The sequence below is a fragment of the Phaenicophaeus curvirostris genome, chromosome 1 (assembly GCF_032191515.1).
Source record: "Phaenicophaeus curvirostris isolate KB17595 chromosome 1, BPBGC_Pcur_1.0, whole genome shotgun sequence".
Lineage (NCBI taxonomy): Eukaryota > Metazoa > Chordata > Aves > Cuculiformes > Cuculidae > Phaenicophaeus > Phaenicophaeus curvirostris.
This window is the reverse complement of record NC_091392.1, coordinates 132,240,971-132,262,066: the sequence shown is the minus strand read 5'-3', so window position 1 is coordinate 132,262,066 and position 21,096 is coordinate 132,240,971. Positions and strand designations below refer to the sequence as shown.

The following is a 21,096-nucleotide window of genomic DNA, read 5'->3' as shown; positions in this document are numbered from 1 at the left end:
AGCCTCAGTATTGGCAATAGATTCGAAGGCTTAAACCAACTCATAGTTGTGTCCTCCAGGGATCCATATGTCCCTTCTGCTTGGACTGCCAGAAGTACTTGATTTTGGCTCAAAGGAAGAGTCTTGTGTCTCCTTTTCAGATTAGTACCCCACAGGTCATGGCAGCCACTTCCAACTCCCAACATCTCTCCATTTTCTCCTATTCCCTGATTAAAGACAGATTGTTTCCTCATCAGGGTAAATATTCCTTTCAGGGAAATCCCTTCTGGTAAATGTTTCAAGACAAAACAAGATTAAAGATGCTACACTAAGCTTAAAATGGCTACACTCAAACCAGATCATGCTGCAAGCTTCCTGCTTTGGACAACTGAGGGGCCAGCTGGTTGTGCAACACATAAGGTTATTTTCAGTCTTTCATAAAAAACTACATTTCAAATTACTAATGGATCTGTAAAGGAAAAAAAGCTAGGTTAGGAAGACAATCATCTTTTTTAATTAAATAATTTGAAAATGCTCCTGGAACATTTCACAGAATCACAGAATGGTTTGGGTTGGAAGGGACCTTAAGATTATCCAATTCCAAGCCTGCTGGAATGGGCAGGGTCACCTCCCAGTAGTTCAGGCTGCTCAGGACCCTATCCAACCTGGACTTGAACACTTCCAGGGATTTGGTGATCTTTGTATCAGTTATAAGCACCACAATACCAAAAATAGCTTGTAAATCATAATGAATTTATCGGGATGATTACTAGGCAGGTAAAACTAACCTAGGTCTAAAAATTAAAGGGTATAACTTGATCAACCAACATAAAGTGAGGATGAGATATTATTTAACTTTCTACAAGTTTTCATAAAAATACTATAGAGATATAAATATCAGAGAGGGAGAAGAGGTCTCTGGGCTGGTGAAAATATATGAGGAGGAAAAAAACCCCAATTGTTTCTGTGACTCAATGCAAGTGCAACCATCTTTCTTTTTTTTTTCCTACCTACTCTCCTTTAGTAAGACATTTTTATTCACTTTCAACTGGCTGATTTCTTTTAAATTACTTCTCACTGAAATAAATGTTTCAGTTGGTTAAAATTACCTCTTTGCCTAATGAAGCTTTTTGGTGAGTCAATACCAGTGCAGAGGTCAAAGTGTAACTGACGTTAACTATCAGCCACCCCACTCACAATTGATATGCAATGGATGAAACATGCAATAGGTCATGTGATCATCCCCACAGACCTTACAGTCTTAAATTAAAGTCTTCATTTGTATAAGCTATACTTGCAAATACACCATAAAGTTTCAGGATCACCACGACATCCCTGCTGATTTATGACTACACTAGCGCACTGCACTAGCAGTAACACACTGCAGAGCAAAGGAGCTGGTATGGAGAACTGGATGTCCAGAACATACACGTTTTGCAAGCTTATATCCAAGCTTACTCTAGCTTAGTCCTGAAACCCAAACACTCTTCAGGCACTGGGCAGCGCCAGGAGCACATCATCACAGGTAATCATCGCCTGAACAAATACTGGTTCCCATGCTCCAGGACTGCCCCAAGACATAGGATCCATTGAGGTTGGAAAAGACCTTCTAAGATCATCGAGTCCAACTACCAGCCCAACAACACCATGCCTACTAAACCATGTCACAAAGTGCCACATCTACACACTTTTTTAACACCTCCAGGGACGGCAACTCAACCACTTCCCTGGGCATCCTGTTCCAAATTTGACCACTCTTTTGGTAAAGAAACTTTTTCTAACATCCAATCTAAACTTCCCCTGACAGAACTTGAGGCCATCTCCTCTCATCCTATCACTCGTTACTTGGGAGAAGAGGCCAGCACGCACCTCACTACAACCTCCTTTCAGGTAGTTGTAGAGAGCAATAAGGTCCCTTCAAGCCTCCTCTTCCCCATACTTAACAATCCCAGTTCCCTCAGCTGCTCCAAGGCACATGAGTGGGGAAGACTGAAGAATTCCTTCAAAACCACACTGCTGATCTGAATCAACATGCTAATGCAGATCCTTCCTTACACGCTTCTAGGAAAACCATGGAATTTTAATTACTAGTCCTGAAAAGCAGAAGAAAAGCCCACCACAGAAATCACTGTAATTTCTTCTGCCAATAAAGTAATTGCTATTAAATACTATAACACTGTATAATTTTTATTTCACAATTATCAAAACAAACCAAGAATTTGATTTGTATTTACACCACACAATTATTCAAAGTTAACAAGAATGGTACTAAGTTACATTCAAAGAATAATTACTAATGCCTCAATCCAACAAAGCTCTAAAGTCTTGGCTTATCTTCAGGCCAATGAGCATTTGTTTTCAATTAGGCTATTCATAGACTTCACATTAAGTGTATGCATGGATAATGCGCAGCCTCCAGGTTTATATTCTCTAAACAAAACAGAAACATCACCTGCAAAAGTCACTTACCTCCTGGATGCATCTACGTGTTGTTACTTTATTATTGAAATACTTCTTTAAAATGAAATACTTCCTACTGGTTTAAATAGTAAAGATATTAGGTGCACAATTTCCCCGTTACTGTAATATATGACAGTCAAAGAGAGTGGTGTTGCAACAGTGGTATTGGTCATCTCAGATGACCATTACCATTGCTGCAAAATCACTGCAACCAGAGACCATGGTGCTTTTTCCTTTGCATGCCTGCTGACCTGAACTTAACGTACTACCTACTGCTGGCTGCAGGCTACAAAACAGACTGATACCCAAGCAGCAGAAACAAGAATACGTTTGTAACTAGTGGTTAATGGTAGACTGACAAGAACAATCACAGGAAGCAATAAAAGTTTCATGAAGCTCGCATGTGACATGACTGTCACTGGTCTCCCGTGTGTCTAAATATGAATGGGGTAATTATCCTAGTAAAAGGACAAGTTCTGATGCATTTCATGCATGATACCTATTTTTATTCGAGAAACCACTACTCAAAATTTATACAAAATTATTTGCTTCTATATAACTGTTTAAGACAATCCACCATCACCTTTAAAAGTCCTAGTGTTACTATAGTAGCTGAATGTTCTGAGTAATCCCTGCGGTTGAGTGGGGATGGAAGTATTTACAAAGAATCATAGAATAACCAGGTTGGAAGAGACCCACCGGATCATCGAGTCCAACCATTCCTATCAAACACTAAACCATGCCCCTCGGCACCTCCAGGGAAGGTGACTCAACCACCTCCCTGGGCAACCTCTACCAGTGCCCAATGACACTTTCTGTGAAAAAGACAATCATTACCCCCCCGAAACCAAAGAACAACTTCTAATCTAAACTGCTCACATAAGACTTTTTAAAAGGCATTGAAAGAAACTTGTCTATACTAAAGGAATCAAAGGGAACCGAGCGAGGAAAAGGTATCGCTGCGCATTCCGTAGGTGATGGAATGAATCCACTTATCAATCCACCCCTGCAGCGACAGCAGCCCTACGCACCAGGACCTTTTAAAAACCAAGCCTGCTCTGACTGACAATTCCCACCTAACTTCACCAAGGGCAATGACAGTATTCCTTATTCTATTCCTTATCCACATGACCGTAAAAGAGAGCAGCACCAGAGCTCGCACGCGATTTACTCGCGCTCCCATTTATTTATGACTTCGGGAGAGGAGGCAGCTGGTTGGGTTTATGCGACTTTTCTTCCCCCCCCTCCCAACCCCTCCCCGCCACGCTCGAGCAACCAAAAAAATGCTCCTAATAAGGCTGGTGGAAAGGAAGTGGCTTCTCAACAGCACAAGCTCTCGCGAAGGAAATAATAAAATACGGTGTTATCGCCCCAAAGGCGGCGGGAGCGGAGCCGGTCACCGAGAGCGCGCGGGCTGCCGGGGGCGCGCCCCGCCGGGGTGGGGAGCAGGGGTGCAGCGGGGTGCGGGAGGGGAGCCTCGGGGCTCCCCCCAAAAGCGATTCCTCGTGCCAGAGCGCCCCTCGGGGCTCCCCCAAAGCGCTTCCGAGCGCCCCGCTGCCCGCGGAGAGGCTGCAGCCCCGCTCCCGGGCATCACCCGCTCTCCTCTCTGAGCAGAGACGCGCTCCCACGCCAAACTCCAGCAACGCGCGGAACTGCCCCCTGGGAAAGCGGAGGGAAGCATCCCGGGGAGAGGCTGCCCCCCTCCCCGAGCCCGCCGCTCATCCCCACGCGGACGGACAGACAGACGGACAGACCCCCAGCCCCGGCACTCACCGCGTAGCGCAGCGCCGGCTTCTCGCCGAACACCGAGTCCCCCATCGGGGCTGCTCTGCCCTGCGGCGGCGCGGGGGCTCCCGCCCGGCAGCCTCCGAGCCCCGGCGCCTCTCCCCGTTAACTTCTCGCCTCCACCCCGCCCCCGGGATGTCCCCACCCCGCCGCGGGAGCCCGAGGAGGGGCCGGCGCTCCCGCCGCTCCCGTCCTCCCGCCCAGCGCCGGGGACTCCCCCCCCGCGGCGGGGACGGTCGGCGCGCCCGCCTCCCCCCGCGCCGCTCAGCCCGGCCGCACCTGCGGACCGGTCCATTCTGCGCGGGGGGAGCGATGGGGGGGGGGGGTCCGCGCCCACCGGGCAGCGCGGAGCCAAGGGGGCTCCAGCCGTCCCGTGCCTCGTTCGCACAGCCAAGCACCCGACCAGCCCGAGCTTGGCGGGGCGGCCCCGGCCTTGCAAGCGAGGACCTAAACCAAAGAGGAACAAACAGAATCATAGAATAGTTTGGGTTGGAAAGGACTTTAAAGATCATCCAGTTCCACCCACCCTGGCACGGGCAGGGGCACCTCCTGCTGGATCAGGCTGCCCAAGGCCCCATCCAGTCTGGCCTTGAACACCTCCAGGGATGGGGCAGCCACTGCTTCCCTGGGCAACCTGTGCCAGTGTCTCACCACCCTCTTTGTGAAGAAATTCTTGCTAATGTCTAGTCCAAATCTGCCCCTCTCCAGCTTATACCCATTCCCCCTAGTCCTACCACCACAAGCCTTTGTGAACAGTCCCTTCACAGCTTTCTTGTAGCCCCTTCAGGTACCGGGAGGTTGCTATAAGGTCTCCTCAGAGCCTTCTCTTCTCCAGGCTGAACAAATAAAACTAACTTTCTAATACATATTTTTATAAAACGTGATTTAGAAGGACTGACTCACGATTCCTGAACACGCAGGCTTTGGAAAACGAAATGTTATTTCATGGCCTATTCGTTGTTTTATGAATGTGCATTTACACAAACTAGAAGACAAAACAAATTATGAAGGAAAAAAATGAATTCTGCTGTATTATAATTAGTAGAGACTTCTGTGTGACTTGCCTGCGATGACTGTGGCTTCTCCATCAGCTGAAATGTTTAAAAATACATACACTTCCCTCCATTAGGCATGACCTCAGCAGAGTGAGGCTACGGACAGGCGAGATGATTTCCTGAGTCCTCTTCCATCTCTTTAATCATTTCTCAGTGCTTTGCACAAGTCTTTGTTAGCAAAGTAACTCCCCTAGTTACTCTCAGTTGTTCTCTGAGGAAGTGGCTTTATTCTAGCACTGTCTAACGTATATGAAATTAATGAGGTTTACTGCTTCTGACCTACGATCTAAGCAAATGTGTCACAAGCGCGTTGCATTATCTATAAAGAAAGGTAATGTAGTTCTTCTGCAGAAAAAAAGGAAAGATTTTTTGAGACAATTTGTAGAAGAACTCAAAATACATGCTGGAAAGATAAATCAGTTGAGCTAAAGATTTTATGTGCTCTGATGATGATGTATGGTACCCAACAAGCTTACAGTTATGGATCTTCCATGGATCTTAATTCCTACTGCAGAGGAAATCATCTTTAAGAGCTCCCATGGACAGGGAGGTAATTTTCAGTTAATTCAGCATGAACAAAGAATATAGTATCTGCATTTACCCATAAAGCAGTACTCAACAGGAAGAAACTTTACACATCAAGTATTTCAAACCATCAGGATCTCCAAATAGGCAGACAAAATCAAATAAAAGGTTTTTTTTAAAAAAGTATGCCATTGCCTTATTTTCCCTTCTTCAGTTCTGCTTTTCATTTATCTCAAAGAGATGGTTTTAATCTGAGAATTCTGCATATGCTCTGACTCCAAACGTTATTTTTCCTCTGCTCTGTAGGTGTGGCATTTGACTGCGGAAAGTGACAGAATGCAGGAAAACTAGACTGGGGAAAGGCGTATAGTATTTCTACCCTCGAGCTCTATAGCATTACCACCTTCTTTTTGGCAGTCTCTTCTGAAAACAGTCAATGCAAAAGGAAATACTAAACATCAGGATTAAAACACTGGGAGGAGCATGTTTCAATAAACAACCCAAAGTGAATAGTATGGAGGAGACCAGAAACCTCCAATTGGAAGATACAGAAGAAAACTATTAATCAGGTAAGAAGTGAAACTTGGAGGAAATGGAGTCATTTAAGAAAAGGGAGAAAATCATAAAGCCAGGAAGGTGAGGAATGCCCCAGAGGGAGAAGCCAGAGAGATGAAGGACTAAAGGTGAGGTTTTGCAGATTGAACTCATCTGACCCAGCACTTCATTGCTACCGGAAAGGAGAATCTTGCACCCACAACCCTCTTCATCCCATGCTCCCAGTCACACACTGCCACCACTTCCCTTCCCTCTCCTTCCATGCTTGTCACAAACCACAGCAAATGCAGCACAGTTTTCTTCCCATTTAGCAGGCTGAATCAGCTCTCTGAGGGAGGAGACAAGTGACAGAGACCACAAAGGACTGCGGGATGTTGTCTAGTAAGGAGCAGAATACCAAAGAAGAGCATGCATGAAAGTACCCTTGCAGTAGTGGCAGGTTCTTGCATTGATGCAGCTAAAATTGACAATAAGGAATATACAAGCAGATAAAGTAGTAGAACTTTTTATGATTACAAGGGAAGAGTGACAAATATTTAACAGGGGGTGAGGCGGGGGAGGGGTGGTGGTGTCACTGTAAACCCATCAACCCAGAAAAACACAAGTTTACTAGATGTGGGCTTTTTCAGGGAGAAAAAGGTCTTTAAGGTATTTTCATTTATAAAATCTCAAACGCTCTGGTAAGTTGCAGCTATCAGAAATGTAACAGTACAGTTTAAGATTTTTGCATACCCAGTAACAAAATTTACAAATAGTTGCTAATTACAGAGAGTGCTTTCAAAGACCTTAAACAGAAGCTTTCTGGATTTTGAGACCACATTATTGTGGCTGTGACTAGAAAGCTCACTTATGCTGTACTCATGGTGGCCAAAGAATCTATCAGACTTCGAGTTGCACAGGATTTGGAGCATACCCCTGGTCTGCAATGAACAGTAACCAGCTGAGCTGTACTACTCAGTTGCTTGTGCTCATCTATCCCTCTTCTAAGACACTTAGTAACTAAGATTAACATATGGATCTTTGACAGCAGTTCTGACTATCTTTTCCCCTTTCACATTCCTTCCTAATTCACATTCATTTATGATTCCTTCCAAATTGCCTTTCTTCTCTATTTACCTGATAATGGGTACCCAAGGAATGCATGCAGCTCACTTGTAAACCTTTCAGGTCAGCTTCTCTTAACAGATAATAAAAAGCACATTTACTCCAAGGGTACTTAATGAAGAAAAAAAAAAACAATATAGACCAGAAAATTTACAGTAATTAATTTAAAATAATTTCTATTGTACAAAGTACTGCTTCCTTGCCTTTTTTTAAATGCTTTCTATGACTCCCATTGCGATTGTTCCTTTCACTGCTTTAAGAGACTGTAATGTATGCTTTACACGTGCAAATGTAGATTTAAGTAAAACCTTCACTCCTCTCTTCTATTTAATATTTGTTGTTGACAACAGTAAAAAAGAATGAACATTACAGCTAAAATTTAGTTGCTTCCAACAGAACATCTGGGAAATAAGTATGCAATTGAATTTTACTTTGCTGATCATTAATGAAGCCAGGTTTTGTTTTTCCAGTATTGCTCTGTGAACTGAGTGCTTTCTCAACAGTAATTGCTCTTAAACAAAGGAAACTAGCTATACACTTGCAGACAGCACACAATTATGAAATTGGGGAGAAATAGCTTCTCTACTTGTCTGCCACAACTCCTGGAACTAGTGACTCAAGCTGTCTGATGTCACATCAGATGAGGTAGGAAAAAATTTCCAAATCCACCCTGTTAGGGGAGAAAAGCTAACTTGCTCCTTATGGCAGTAATGGATTTGTCTCACCTTACATGTAAACACCTATCATCTCCATCTTGGCTTATCACCCTAGGCTCACAAGAAACAAGCCCATCTGGTGGATGATTTATGCTGTTCTCAGTCAGCATCTAAAACAAGTGACATAAATTAAAGTGCCTACTTCACTCCGGTGGGAGTCCATAACAATTAGTTCAGATACCTGCCCTTCAGGCATCTGTAGTTAAGTGAGGGGAAGCCCATCTGGGAGCCGTGCTATGAGATCAGTCTTTAAATCTCACTTTGACTTTCAGAAAAGTCCTTCTTTTTATTCCAGAAAGCAAGGGCTACGGTGAAAGAAACAGTCAACATCTTCAGGTGAAAAAGCTTGAAGCAAGCAAGAAGGTCTTATTTTGTTTGACCTTTCTAATAGCACATGAATGCAGCTTCCACATTGAGCTAACTCCAAATCTGGAAAAGACTTGCCTCTGTGGCTGCTGAACTAGGGCCAAGAGTGATACTGGCAGCACACTTCTTCCTCAGGGAATTAGCACTTTTCTTATTCTGGCCAAATATTCGTTTGGTCATTACAAGGTACAGTTTAAGTCTATTTCCCAAAAAGAAGAGAAAAAGATGATGACAGACAAGTAAATCAAATCCATAAAGCTCTATAAACAAAAACTAGAAACTAGCATTAGAATTTAGGGATAAAACACTGCAAAAATCCTTTTTTTTTTTGAGGCCTAACTTTTTTATTAAGTATTTATCTGCCACTTTCCCTTAGTTTGGTTTGTAGCAGAACTAAGGGAAATAGTACTTCACGTCCATGAAGAGTGAAGTGCTATCTCACTCATGCAGATGCTTTTTCACAACAGTGTCATAAATCTTGTTAGACAAAAGAAATCCTATTTAGAAAGAACTTGATCGCTGTAATTTCCTAGATGTCTGAAATCCCTTTATAAAACATCTAATGCCCTAGAAGACCATGACACCATTAGAGCTCTCAAGAAGCACAGTTGCCTGAGTGTTGCTCATACTGTGGGAGAAGGTACAAAGCAGCCTATGTTCCCCAGACACAAACACCCATCTTGTGCTTGTACCAGATGGTGCAAGCTGAAGGGGCAGTGCACCTTGTGTACAACCAAGTAATACTCCGGCACAGTCCACCTTTGTGAAGCCCAAGAGGGCAAACTGAACTGATTACTAACTCAGACCTGTAAACTATGCTATGCGGAGGGGCAGGAAGATCAATATTTCTCAGGCGTGTCATCAGTAAGCATCTAAAGGAAGACACTTCCCTCCACTCTTCCCTATGCCTGTGGTCAGCCAGAGCTGCCAGAGCTGCTGCTGCCTGATCAGCATCTCTTGGGAAGGAGCAGCAGTGATTTAAAAGCAGCCTTAGGGGAAGGTGAAGCTCAAAACAATGTGCCCTGAGATCAAAACCAGCTCTTCTGGCAACCATTAGTATAAGAAACAGTCAACTCGCAGAGATATCAAAAGGAAAACTTCTCCCTACTTAAAGTGTGTTAGGAAGTGTTTCGAAGTGTGTCAACACTAGTGTGACACCAGAATTTTCTCAGCTGTGTAATGCTAGTTACCACATTCATAATTTTTTCATCCACTAAATCATTACACCGTTTAATTTCTAGGCTACTGTATATACTTTATAAGTTATATGTATATGATGTTCTGTATGTTATTGTGCACATTGCTGCACTACCAGCTATCAGTAGTTTGGCAAAGAAAATTAATCTAAAAGACTCATATTTTAGGAGAAGATTCAATTACTTCATATTCCTTACGTTTGCACACTGGTCTCTTGTCTCCAGCATCAGTGAAAGTTCTCTAGCATATCTTTAAAATTCCAAATTACTAACTTGGAATAAAAAAAAATTATCTACCATGCAGCATAAAATAGATTTTCAACAAAAATTAGTATTTACCCTGTGGGTCACTAGAATCCATTTGGGTTTTAAAGCTGCAGATGAAACTACCAGTTATCTTGCCATCTTTTTCTCTCTTCAAAGGCTGCAATTTCAACAAATGGGACCCCTCACTGCTTCATATGAAGATAAAACAACAGAGTTTAAGGCTTATTATTTTTTTACATTTTATTTTCCTTTCTGATGGAACAAGCTAAAAAGACAGACAGGAATAAGGTGGACAAAATAAATGGTGGAAAGAGATGAACAAAAAAAATGGAAGCAAACATAACTTCCAGGTTTAGAGTTTCAAAACAGCTCAAGAGGCTTAAGCATACAAGCCAAAAATCTCAGTAAAATCTCATCTCTGTAAATGACACACATCTGGGAAAACAATTCACTGGAAGTTTTTTCTAGTTCCTGAAAGTGGGTATATCTCCATGTATTTCCTGCCTTGTTTATCTCCTTGCAACTCGTGTTCACTGTAAACTGCATTACTAGGCTAAGCTCTCAATAGCAATTATCCTTCTCCCTAAAATGTCTTCCGAGAATTGGAGAGAGAAAAGCACAATTTTCTTCCATTACATATGACTTCTACAGAAACTGCAGCTATATAAAAAAATTATTTTAAAAAAATGCACTAACTTGAAACAAATCTGCTACAGATACACGATTCTTTTGCTAGAAAGAGGAAAGCTTATCAACAAAGGATAAAGGCATAGGCTTCCATGTAAACTTACTGTCTGGGTATTTGACAAGAAATTAGGAGGGGGAAGGGCTCTTTCACAAATCTAAAGTTCATTCAAAATTGTTTTGTGGATAGTGTTTGATTGTTAAAATCCATTTAGTGTGCAGTGTAGTAACTACACAATAAAACCTCCTAAGAAGTCAAATGACTACTGTACATTTTGATTTAATGTTGTAATTCATAAATCAGTTTTGTAATGCAAAAGTAATTATTTCAAGACTGGAACAAGACCAAGCCACTTGTGACCAACAATAATAATATTAATAATGTTAACAAACCTCTTCAAATGAAGTCATTGTTTAATATGTTTCAGGCTATATGTGGAGTGGTTACGAACATCATGTTTTTGCAGTTGTCAATAATTTTGGGATCATGTAAGCAGATGGACCTTGTATTCTTCTGTTCTAAATTTCAACCGTAAATTAAAAGTCAGGGTATTATTATTCATAGTATTCACTGGAGCTGGTTGAAAAGCTAGTGTTCCAGTTGAGAAGGAACTTTGGTTTTCAAAATTTGACTTTCATCTGATTGAGTCTAAGGCCACCATTTTAAAACTTCTGGTGGGCTGTAAATTCTTATACTTTTTTTTGAGTCAGAGAAAGACAAATCATAAAGTAGTATACTTGATTAACAATGAGCCTGATAAAAATTCCCCTTTTTCTCTGAGCCCTGGGGGAGGTGCTCATTCAAAATGCTTTTGCCGTACATCTCAGCTCCAGGACAGGGAGCCTGGGAAGCCAGAAAACCAATCTGGAAGTTACTATGGAAGTAGGATTTGCCGCAGTCCACAGGTCTTGGCAGTGCCAAGCTGCAAGGCTGTGCCATGTCCGGCAGCGCCAAGCCCTGCCAGACAGCCTGCATTACAGCCAGGGAGCCCACTGGAGTTATGCGAGAAAGACCACGTTAGAAATGGGAACCCAGAATTGTCAGAACCACTCAGTCTTGGTTTGGATCACTGCGTGGACTTAACCAAAGGTAAACACTCTGAGACAGTCCCAGGCCTTGGGCTGTGGGACAGCCCAGGAGGATTTTCTCATAGCTGTAAACTCAAGGTCTCAGTGCAGCTTGTTTGTAACCCAGGGATAGTTTTCCTGGATTAACCAGAAATGCATCCAAGGAGTTGCAAATGAAATATTCAAAGGCTAGCAAATTGGCTTTTTCCAGTGCAGCAAATTTCTACTCATTACCGCGATTTATGGCTTTTGAAAAAATTCTTCTTTTGTAGTCATAAAATGAAATCACATCCAATAACCTCACACACTGAGTTCCTTATCAGGTATTTTAATCATGTATATGCGGCTGTCCACTGAGTTAACAATGAGTATTTTTATAGTGTGCTCTAGCAATTTACATTCACAGTGTGGTTTTGCTCTGAAGAACAGGTATGGTTACAATTTCAGTGTATGGTAACAATTCCACTGTATGGAGTTCTGAGGGATCCAAGCAGTAATGAATTTTATTCAAGCATCATTTTCCCTGGCTAGAACTCCATCATTGCTTTCACCTCAAGGCTGCAAAAGCATCAAAGCGTAATTGTTTTCTCATACGAAACTTCAATCACCTAATGATTCGGGCATAAAAGTTTCCCTGACCTGTCATGACAAGTAAGAAAAAATACAAGGGTTCTGACTTCAGCACCCAAAGAAGAGACAGGGAAATTTAGAATCTCAAACACTTTGGATGACCCTTACCCTAAGCCTGAAAACACTGTAGAGTAGGAAGGGGACAAAACCTCTCAACACGAGCCGTGTCCAAATGTTTCAGGTGGGATACATCTTCAGATTCAAATAGCTGCCTGTCAGTGCCTATGCATGTGTTAGACGTCTTGGTCCTCATCATGGTCACTGAAGACCTACTATATACAGACAATAGAGTCAAAAGTGTTTGGCACGTGTCAGCCTAAAGCAGATACCATGTCTATCTGCTGAATAAATATCCAGACCCAGCTGAGTACGTCAACTGTAAGTGCCCCCCTGCAGAAGCTGTCGTTGCAGACACTTCCATGTACAGAGCCCTACAAGAAGCTGCACTATTCAAAGAAAAGAATGACTATATTAAATATGTTTTGTCCAGCTGGCTGGATGGTCTCTTTCAATAGTCATGTGTTCCCAAAATATAAACCAAAATGCACGCAGGCTGGAGCTTGGGGAAGGGATTTACAAGAAAGCCTGTCTTCTATACCCAGGCAAAATGGATTGCAACCTTACCCAAGAGGATTCATGGACTAACTCAGTACTGAGCAGTGCACGTTGCTGAAAATACAGCCCAGTAAACACACTTTTGTTTTCCCCTGCAGCAGTCGTGACGACAGTTGCACCAGCCTGCTGTGCCATAAAGATGGCATCTCGCTCTCACAAATTAGACCTCATCCCAAAAGAGGACTTCAGTGAAGGGTTATGTTAGTGCTCCAACTGCTTCCCAGCTGCATTCAGTGAAAGGCTACATCATCCAGTGCTTGGGCGTCTGATGCTCCCTGTTACCTGGAAACTGGAGCCCTGAGTGCAAGCACCGTTGAGAAAGAGATTTTTAAAAAAGCAACAAGAATGTGAAAGCACAGTTCATACAAGACACGCACCATCGTTCAAGCAGTTTCTCTCCTTGCAGAGCTGTATTGTTTTAACCTGCAAGATCCTTTAGTAATGTAAATATACTGAATACCTTGCAGCTGGGATGCAGTTATTCCAGTATATCCCAATCTGGGGCTATACCCTTTGTGGGGTAGGAGGACAGAGAAAGCAGGGCACAGCCTCCCAGATCCAGGGATCTAGAGCTGGTATAGCTGCAGTGCTGAGCAATGACACTAATGCTAATCTAGGAGTGGAAGATCCCCCTGGGCAAAATAGCTTAGGAAAGGCTGGGTTGTATAAAAATGCTGGCCTATTCTCTGGCAATGGTTTTGGAAAAAGGTAAGCCATGAATTGAAAGCTCTACAGCTATTCCTGAAGAATCTGCTATGAGCTTACTCTCCTTCTGCAATAAGGACGCCCAGTTCCTTTGTAGTTAAATTCTTCTCAAGTGACTTGTAATGCTTTAACTGTCCTGGTAAGACTCACAAAAATATATGTACAGAAAAGGCCTTGGAAAGATTCACCGCAGTTTTACGCTAGCTTGGTAATACTGGTGATTTCAATGAAGACAGCATAGAAGAAAATGGGAATAATGCAGCAGTGAAGCAGAGCCATGCTCGCTTCCCCTGCCTTTTTGTCATTCTCCCTTAATTGAAAAGTTGAGAGGAAATCTTGGAAGTGGTCCTGCATGCAGCTTGTGCTCCTAAGCAGAGCCAGAATGCTGTGAGCCAAGTGCCGTGCTAAAATCTCCAAACTTTTACTGTTTATACTGAAGCTTATATTCACTGGCTGCAGGAGTTTGAGTCCACTTCTCTCCACACAACAGCTGGGAGGTATCAAAGCCCTTGTGAACTATCCACCCATTCACCTCCAATTAGACCAAGCATCCACAAGATGCCGAGAACTCCAGAGTGTTAAAGCAAAGGAATTCATCTGCACAGGACAAAGAATTTAAACTGTTTACAACTTTCAGCTCTCTAATGTTTATTACTCCTCTCCTCTATAAAGTTCTGCCTGCATCTGCAGTACCTTGTAGTGACAGAGTTAATGAAAACCCAAGCTGCATTCCAAGGATAGCAATACAGAATGAGAGCGACCTCAGCATTGTTTTGTTAAGATCTCAAATTGCCAATAGGGCAAAATGAAGTAATGCACTCTGTCAACATGTAGTATACTCTATAAATGGGATCGCCTGTTCATCTGTTAGCAAAACATGCAGAAAAGCACTATTTGATCAGCCTCAGAGCAGCTGACTGCTTGCTTTAACTTCTTCCTTAAGACTTATTTGAAACAGAAAACTGCTGAATGTCTCCAGTGAGTAAAAACAACAAAAAGATATCAAACAATAATTTAATATATTTACAAATAGCCCTCACTTTATATGTCTGGTCTTGAGTTAGCATTTCTTTATCAGCAGAATTAAGAGAAAAGTTAGCTAAAGCACTAAATGCTGAAAATTTATTTCCATGAAATACAGTATTAATTTGTAAAACTGTTTTATTTTTTTACAAACAAAAGATTACTTCATTAGTTAACTTAGAAACCTAGGATAGGTTTCATAAATTAATAGACAGCTTCCAGACTGAATTTTGCTGATCCAGGCTTCTTAGGCAGAGTTTATGGAGCCGGACTTGTCATATGAGCTATTTCTATAAGCCTCAGGTAAATATACACAGGGTTCGTGCTGTTAGAGAACGTGGTTTTTTCTCTTCTAAAAAATTTAAGTTAATCTCAAGCAAAAACAGCAGTTCATTCAGTACATTTTGTATTTGTTATTTTTGATCCATTTTGGGAAGCATTTTCCTTCCACAGATCTACACTGCCCCTGCTTCTCTCATACTCACTTTAACTCTTTTATTTCTTTTACCACTCTGCTTCACAGTCTGTTGCTTCAGTCTCTGAGCTAGAAACAGCTGAATGGCACAGCTGGAGAAAAGGAAGCAGGGGTTTCAGGTATTTCCTCCTCCTTCTTTCCAACAAGAAGCCCTCATGCCTTCCCCTTCCTACGTGCCTACTTTAACTCATCTCATAGACAGTTGGACGTGTATTGCAAAATACAGTTGTACATTTTTACTTGTGTAGCTGAAGTCCTGATATGGATGCAATTACAAAGATCAAATGAATATGTTTTATTTCCTTTTCCATTCAAAATTGCTATGGCCATCTTTAATAGCTTTATAATAATATCACTCTGTCTGTAATAACAAGGTTCCACAATTTTCAGTATACATAAAGGCGTAATTTGTAAACTCGATAGCCCATGTAAGATCCCTTATTTAAGATCTCAGTTTAATGATCATCTTTCAATGAAATGTCACATAGAAGTTTATCTATAAAACTCAGACCGAAATACTTTAAGACAGATATGAAAGTCTGGAATCAAAGGATCTGTAGTTTCCCTTATAGGTATACGTGTGCCCAGCAGCGAGATGGGAAAATGTCCCTCACTCCAGTTTCATCTGTAACATCTCCCCATCCACCATTTGTACTAATCTGAAATTTGCAAATGAAATCTAATCCGAAATCTAATCTGAAATCTGCAATGCCCGCTGGAGCAGCTCTCAGAGATGAAGACACAATGGCCAGGAGCTCCTATTGCTCCTCTCTGGGACAGCACTAAATTGCATACACATATGGGGACCCAGTCAACCGAGCCATGTTGCCTGAACAATCCCTGTTGGCTTAGCCCTACTCACAGCCAAGGATGTGCATCAGTCCCTGTGCCAGAACAACTTTGCTGCTAGCCTTATGATGAAATTATGGCACTTGAACTGTCCCATGAGGATTGGAGAGGCTGGCTACAAGCCCACAAGAGACTCCAAAGAAAAGCACAGCAATGTTCACATGAGGAGAGACCCAGGAATGGTGTCTGAGATGGAAAATACAGTTTTTTCACTTGTTGTTAGTACTTCTGAGAAGGCAGGCAGTACTATTTTGCTGCTGATGGTGCCCAAGTCAGGTATTGTTCTACAAATAAACACTACAACAACACAAACAAAACAGCAAAATCATGGCTGAAAACTGCCCATGACAGATTCCTCCACTCCCTCAGGCTCCCAGCTGTACCAGCACAAGACGTTCTCTTGTGATCCTGGGTGAATCATCACTGTCCTAACAGAAATTACTGATTCCATGGGTCCATAAAGAGAAAAACTCTTATGCGGTTCCTTATTTCATTTTAAGCAAAAGTATCTTGGCAAGCTTCAATAGTTCACACTGATAGTCAAAGAAGATTTGACTGATTTCTTGCTTGAAAAATAAGCAGCCAGCTTTCACACATCCTGGTCTGTTGGTACCTCAAAGACCTACCAGGACAGTACAGTGATGAACAGATGGTTGCAGTGACCTGTTCCATCAGCCTAGAGAGATGTAGAAGACGATGCCTGTAGATGTCTGTATCTCATCTGAATTATTCTGATAAATGCTATAGTTACACTGCTGAATTGTGAATGAATGCTCTCAGTATTGTGTTACTTTATTTCAAAACCACTGTGAAACATTCAAAATGCAGTACAAATCTCTCTCTTACTCTATTTAATCACAGGCTGCTGACAGTGGCTGTGATTCAAGGTAGCAGCTAACTACTCACATAGCTTTAAGTAAGCTTGTTGTCCAAAGACTGTCTGTACTTTTCAAACTTTGTACGTGATTAAATGTTTGTCTAAATCTAGCTTGATTTTTTTCCCTGTGATTCTTTACAAAGACTTAGGGCAGTAAGGTGTAACCTGCTGTGACCCCTGGAAATTATAATTATGGGATTCTTCCTGCTCTTTTATGGAAAACTGCTCCTGAACCAAAGGTAGAGAAAGCTGTGCTCCTCTGGGTGCTCTATCTTTTCCTCTGGGTGCTCTATCTTCTATATCAAACCCGTATCTGCAACTTCCAGGATGACCTCAGGTCCAGCTAAGGGTCTCAGATGAAGAAGCCATCTCTCAGGCATATTATTTCAACAGAAAGCCATGGCAGAACTTCATGCCGGTGGGCCTTCCATATTGCTCCCTCTGTCCCTCTGTTGTGACCTTTTATCATTCCCTCTGGATTCTCCTTTGAAATACCATCCAATAAGCAGAGTGTTTCACTTTGCACAGTGAAGTGTATAATACGCAACCCCCACCCCCACCCCAGTGCAGCACAGCAAACGCTGCAGGAAGTACCAGAGTGTGAACCATGGTGCCCACCTGATGGAGGATAAGAAAAATGTGGCAGTTCTGCTGCTCGAGATCTGTCACGACACACAGATCTACGCTTTTTGGTGGGAATTATAGAATCACAGAATCACCAGGTTGGAAAAGACCTCTTGGATCATCGAGTCCAACCATTCCTATCTGCCACTAAACAAATGCCAGGGGACTCTCAGCACAAAGAAGGAGAGCTCTGCAGCAAACAAACAACTGGAGCCACTGACGTCCCTCAGCCTTGGCTGCAGCTGGACCATAGCATTCTTCTGGAGCTCATGCATTACTCTGAGCCTTTTCTGTTTATTTTCTCAACAAAGCTTTGCAGACTTTTTACATGGGGGAAGGGAGACTGAGATGTTCTCCTCCCTCAGTTTTTTAAAAAAACAGACTAAATTTGGTAAACAGATAGAAGCAATAAATCTCTATTCGAACCTGCCAGTCCTTTAAGGTCTGAGCTTCGTGGCTTTTTTGGCTGACTCAGTGTTTTAACTGTCACATTTATTTTCAGTTGAATATTATTAAATTAATAATATCATTATGACAAAATTGGTATTATTGTAATTAAATAATATGAGATATCTACAAAGGAAAAGAAATCAGGTGAATCAATGTTCTTTTGATTTAAATTCAGAAGCTAAATCCAAATACGTAAGTGAACTTGAAAGTGTCTGTTGTTTTGCCTTTCTCCTTCCCTACAGCACTGGAACATAAAGGCACTGCCAATATGTAGATAAGCAGTATGCATTATACAAAACAGCAGTACATTAATGTCTCACATTGTAATGGAAAATCTTGATTTAAGATCTGAAAAGCGATAGTGGATAAGAGGAAAACTTGTAGCTACCATTTGTAGAATAATTGGTGGGACTTTTTTTCCAAGTGAGGTCTGGGAAACAGATTGGAGAACTACATTTATGAAACTCCTCCTACCCAAGCACAGCAGAAACAAGCCCATCGTTCTCCTTGCAGTTAACAAACTAGGTTCTGTTCAGACTTAAACAGCTGTTGTGCCCAGGCCACTGAGGATGGAATTTGTCTTAGTAGACTCTAAAAAACCAAATAAATTTCTCACTTAATGAGAAAGCCCTGAAAAGCTACGGAATCTGTATGATAAGTTAGGCAAACAGTATGTAACAGTACATGCTGCTCTACACTTCTCAAACACCCCTGCCATTGAGACCCTGTGCAGACTCACAAAGGGCTTAACCATCAGGGCTGCCAACAAAGGTGATGTCCTGCATCCCTCTGCTTTCCTCACGTTCTACTGAATGCTCCTGGTTTAGTGACTGGGTGGTAAGGCTGCTACTCTGAAGGAAAAGGAATAGTCTTCTCATGGATTATTATTCTGTCAGATCAACTCCTCCTGAGGTCACTTAACTGGTGCAAGGGAAGCAGGAGGAATGGATGATTACAAGTTGCCTTTCAAAGGTGACCTGCAATTAAATTGGAGCAATTATACATTCTGTGCCACTCAATGTTCTCTTTCCTGAAAGTCTACGTATTCAGGACTTGTTACTCCAAAAAGAGGTTACATTACCTGTTGTTTTCCCTTTCCGCAAAAGGACAGGCTGTGTGAATATGAGGAGGTATTTTTCTGTACCATATGTAGTTCCATTGTAGAATACACTGCCATGACTGTGAGACCCAGGAGTGAAAATGGATTTTAAAACCATTTAAACAAGTTCCTAGCCATCTGTGGCTATGAAATAACATTGCTCAGATTATTGTCTAGTTCAACAACCCCCTAAATCACTAAACATAAGAAATGGGAAAACATACGATATATTTTATATTTACTTATTAATTTTTCTAACCTTCTTCACTTCTTAAATCATCATTCCTGCCTACTATAGAAAACAATATTATGGTGTTATAGATCCTCTTCAGGTCAGCCAGTAGGCTAGTTCTTATGTTTATGTACCTACATCTCACAGGAGTTTGGCACCTTACCTGTAGTCAACGAGTCCCTTAGAGGACAATGCAGTGCTATCACTACCATTCTCTCCATGCCACTAGCACAGGTCCACAGATGTGGAACTCCTCTATAAAGAGCTGCTCACACAAAATAAAGTCTGATAAGAGGAGGAAAAAAAGATATCCATGAAGCTGAACATCTTCAAAAAGAAATAAAGAGAAGGAAAAATGAAGAAGACATTTTTTACTCAAACAAGAAATAAATATTAAAAATAGATATTATTTTTTAAATGAATGCATTTTAGATTGCATTTAAACTTCACCTGACCTATAAGCTTAAGCTTTTGCATGAGTATTCAGGTTTAAATGGATCAAATTTCTCCGCAGAAGAGGCTTTTAGGTCTCACTAAGCTGGAAGGGATGTAATCACAGTTTTCAGTACTACAAGTTACCCAAACCCCCACTCCACAGGACATTATCCTGCCTTTCCCTCTAGAAACCAGGATGCCATAAGAACAGAATTGCAAGTGAAAGTAAGCACTCAAGAGTTCTCTTGAAGATAGATGCTCTCCTGAACTTGGAGCCAGAGGATTGGTGTGGACATGGCTAAGAAATACCTGCGTTAATGCATGAACACAAAACACAGTCCTTTGATGTACTGACTCCCACAGGAGAACAAAATCTTCTGTAGGGTGGCTTTTCTGACTTCCATTTGAATTTATCAGTGATGGAGAGAAGTAAAGCTGAGCAGAGGATTGTTTGACAGATATCCATCCAAAACATCACCCAATGCCTGCGAATCCCACTTGAGCCCCATGCCTCCGTGAGACACGACCACAGGGCAGGTTGCCCCTGTGCCTTTCCTGGAGCAAGCTCCACACCAGGGAACGGCAGCAGGCAAATTAGGAGCAGCAGAGCTTTTACAAGCACATTACAAAGCTGGTAACAGAGTGTCACAGAAGGCACAAGGAGGACAGGAGGAAAGGATAGAGTCTGTCTGGCACCCAGAGCCCATGGAGCACACTTATGACCAGGAAGGAGAAAGGCAGTCCTATATTTAGCAAAAAAAAAAAAGGCAGATAGGCTCTCTTGAGAAATGCTTACTGCTTTGAAAGTTTAACACAAAGCAGCAGCCTCATCTGTGCCCTTCCATGGAGGCCACCAGCAGTCCCTGCATTCTCCCGCTGTCACCACCCTCTCCGTTCCCTCACCTGCCAAGTGCTCAGGCTTTGTGGCAGAAGACTCTGCTTGCTCTCTGGGAGTCCTGCTCATTTACCACTGCTCTGACATGCAAGAGCCATGTACATTTTGGTTGCTGCCATTTATGAGCACAGACTAGGAAGGAAACTCAATTGTTTGCTAATTTTATAATTGACAACTAAATTTACATCATTCAGGCTCATTCTCCAGAAGCAAAAGGGCATTTCCTTGATCCATCACACTGCAGAGTTTTCAAGTCAATTGTGCAATCTGCTGAAGACACAGTCCTGAACTCAAGCCTGCCTGTTTCTCTTTAAAGCTATTTTTGCTCTGCCTAAACCCTAAGGATTCAGAAAAGCCATACAACACACACTACAGCTTCATCCTTGCTTTCCAGTGACACAGTTTCCTCCACCCTTCCCAGAAGATC

At 42.2% G+C, this 21,096-nt stretch overlaps 1 protein-coding gene across 3 annotated transcripts in view; it reads right to left on the bottom strand.

Annotated features, from left to right (window-relative positions):
• Positions 1–21,096, bottom strand: part of ARHGAP6 (Rho GTPase activating protein 6) — a 329,176-nt gene that overhangs the window by 158,559 nt on the left and 149,521 nt on the right. The window contains exon 1 of one of the 3 annotated variants that reach the window (XM_069874645.1): positions 4,213–4,305. The exons of the other annotated variants lie outside the window; for them this stretch is intronic. Coding sequence (XP_069730746.1) covers positions 4,213–4,257 — 45 coding nt within the window. The 5' untranslated portion in view covers positions 4,258–4,305. Of the gene's footprint in view, positions 1–4,212; positions 4,306–21,096 lie in introns of those variants that run through there. 3 annotated transcript variants of the gene reach the window in all.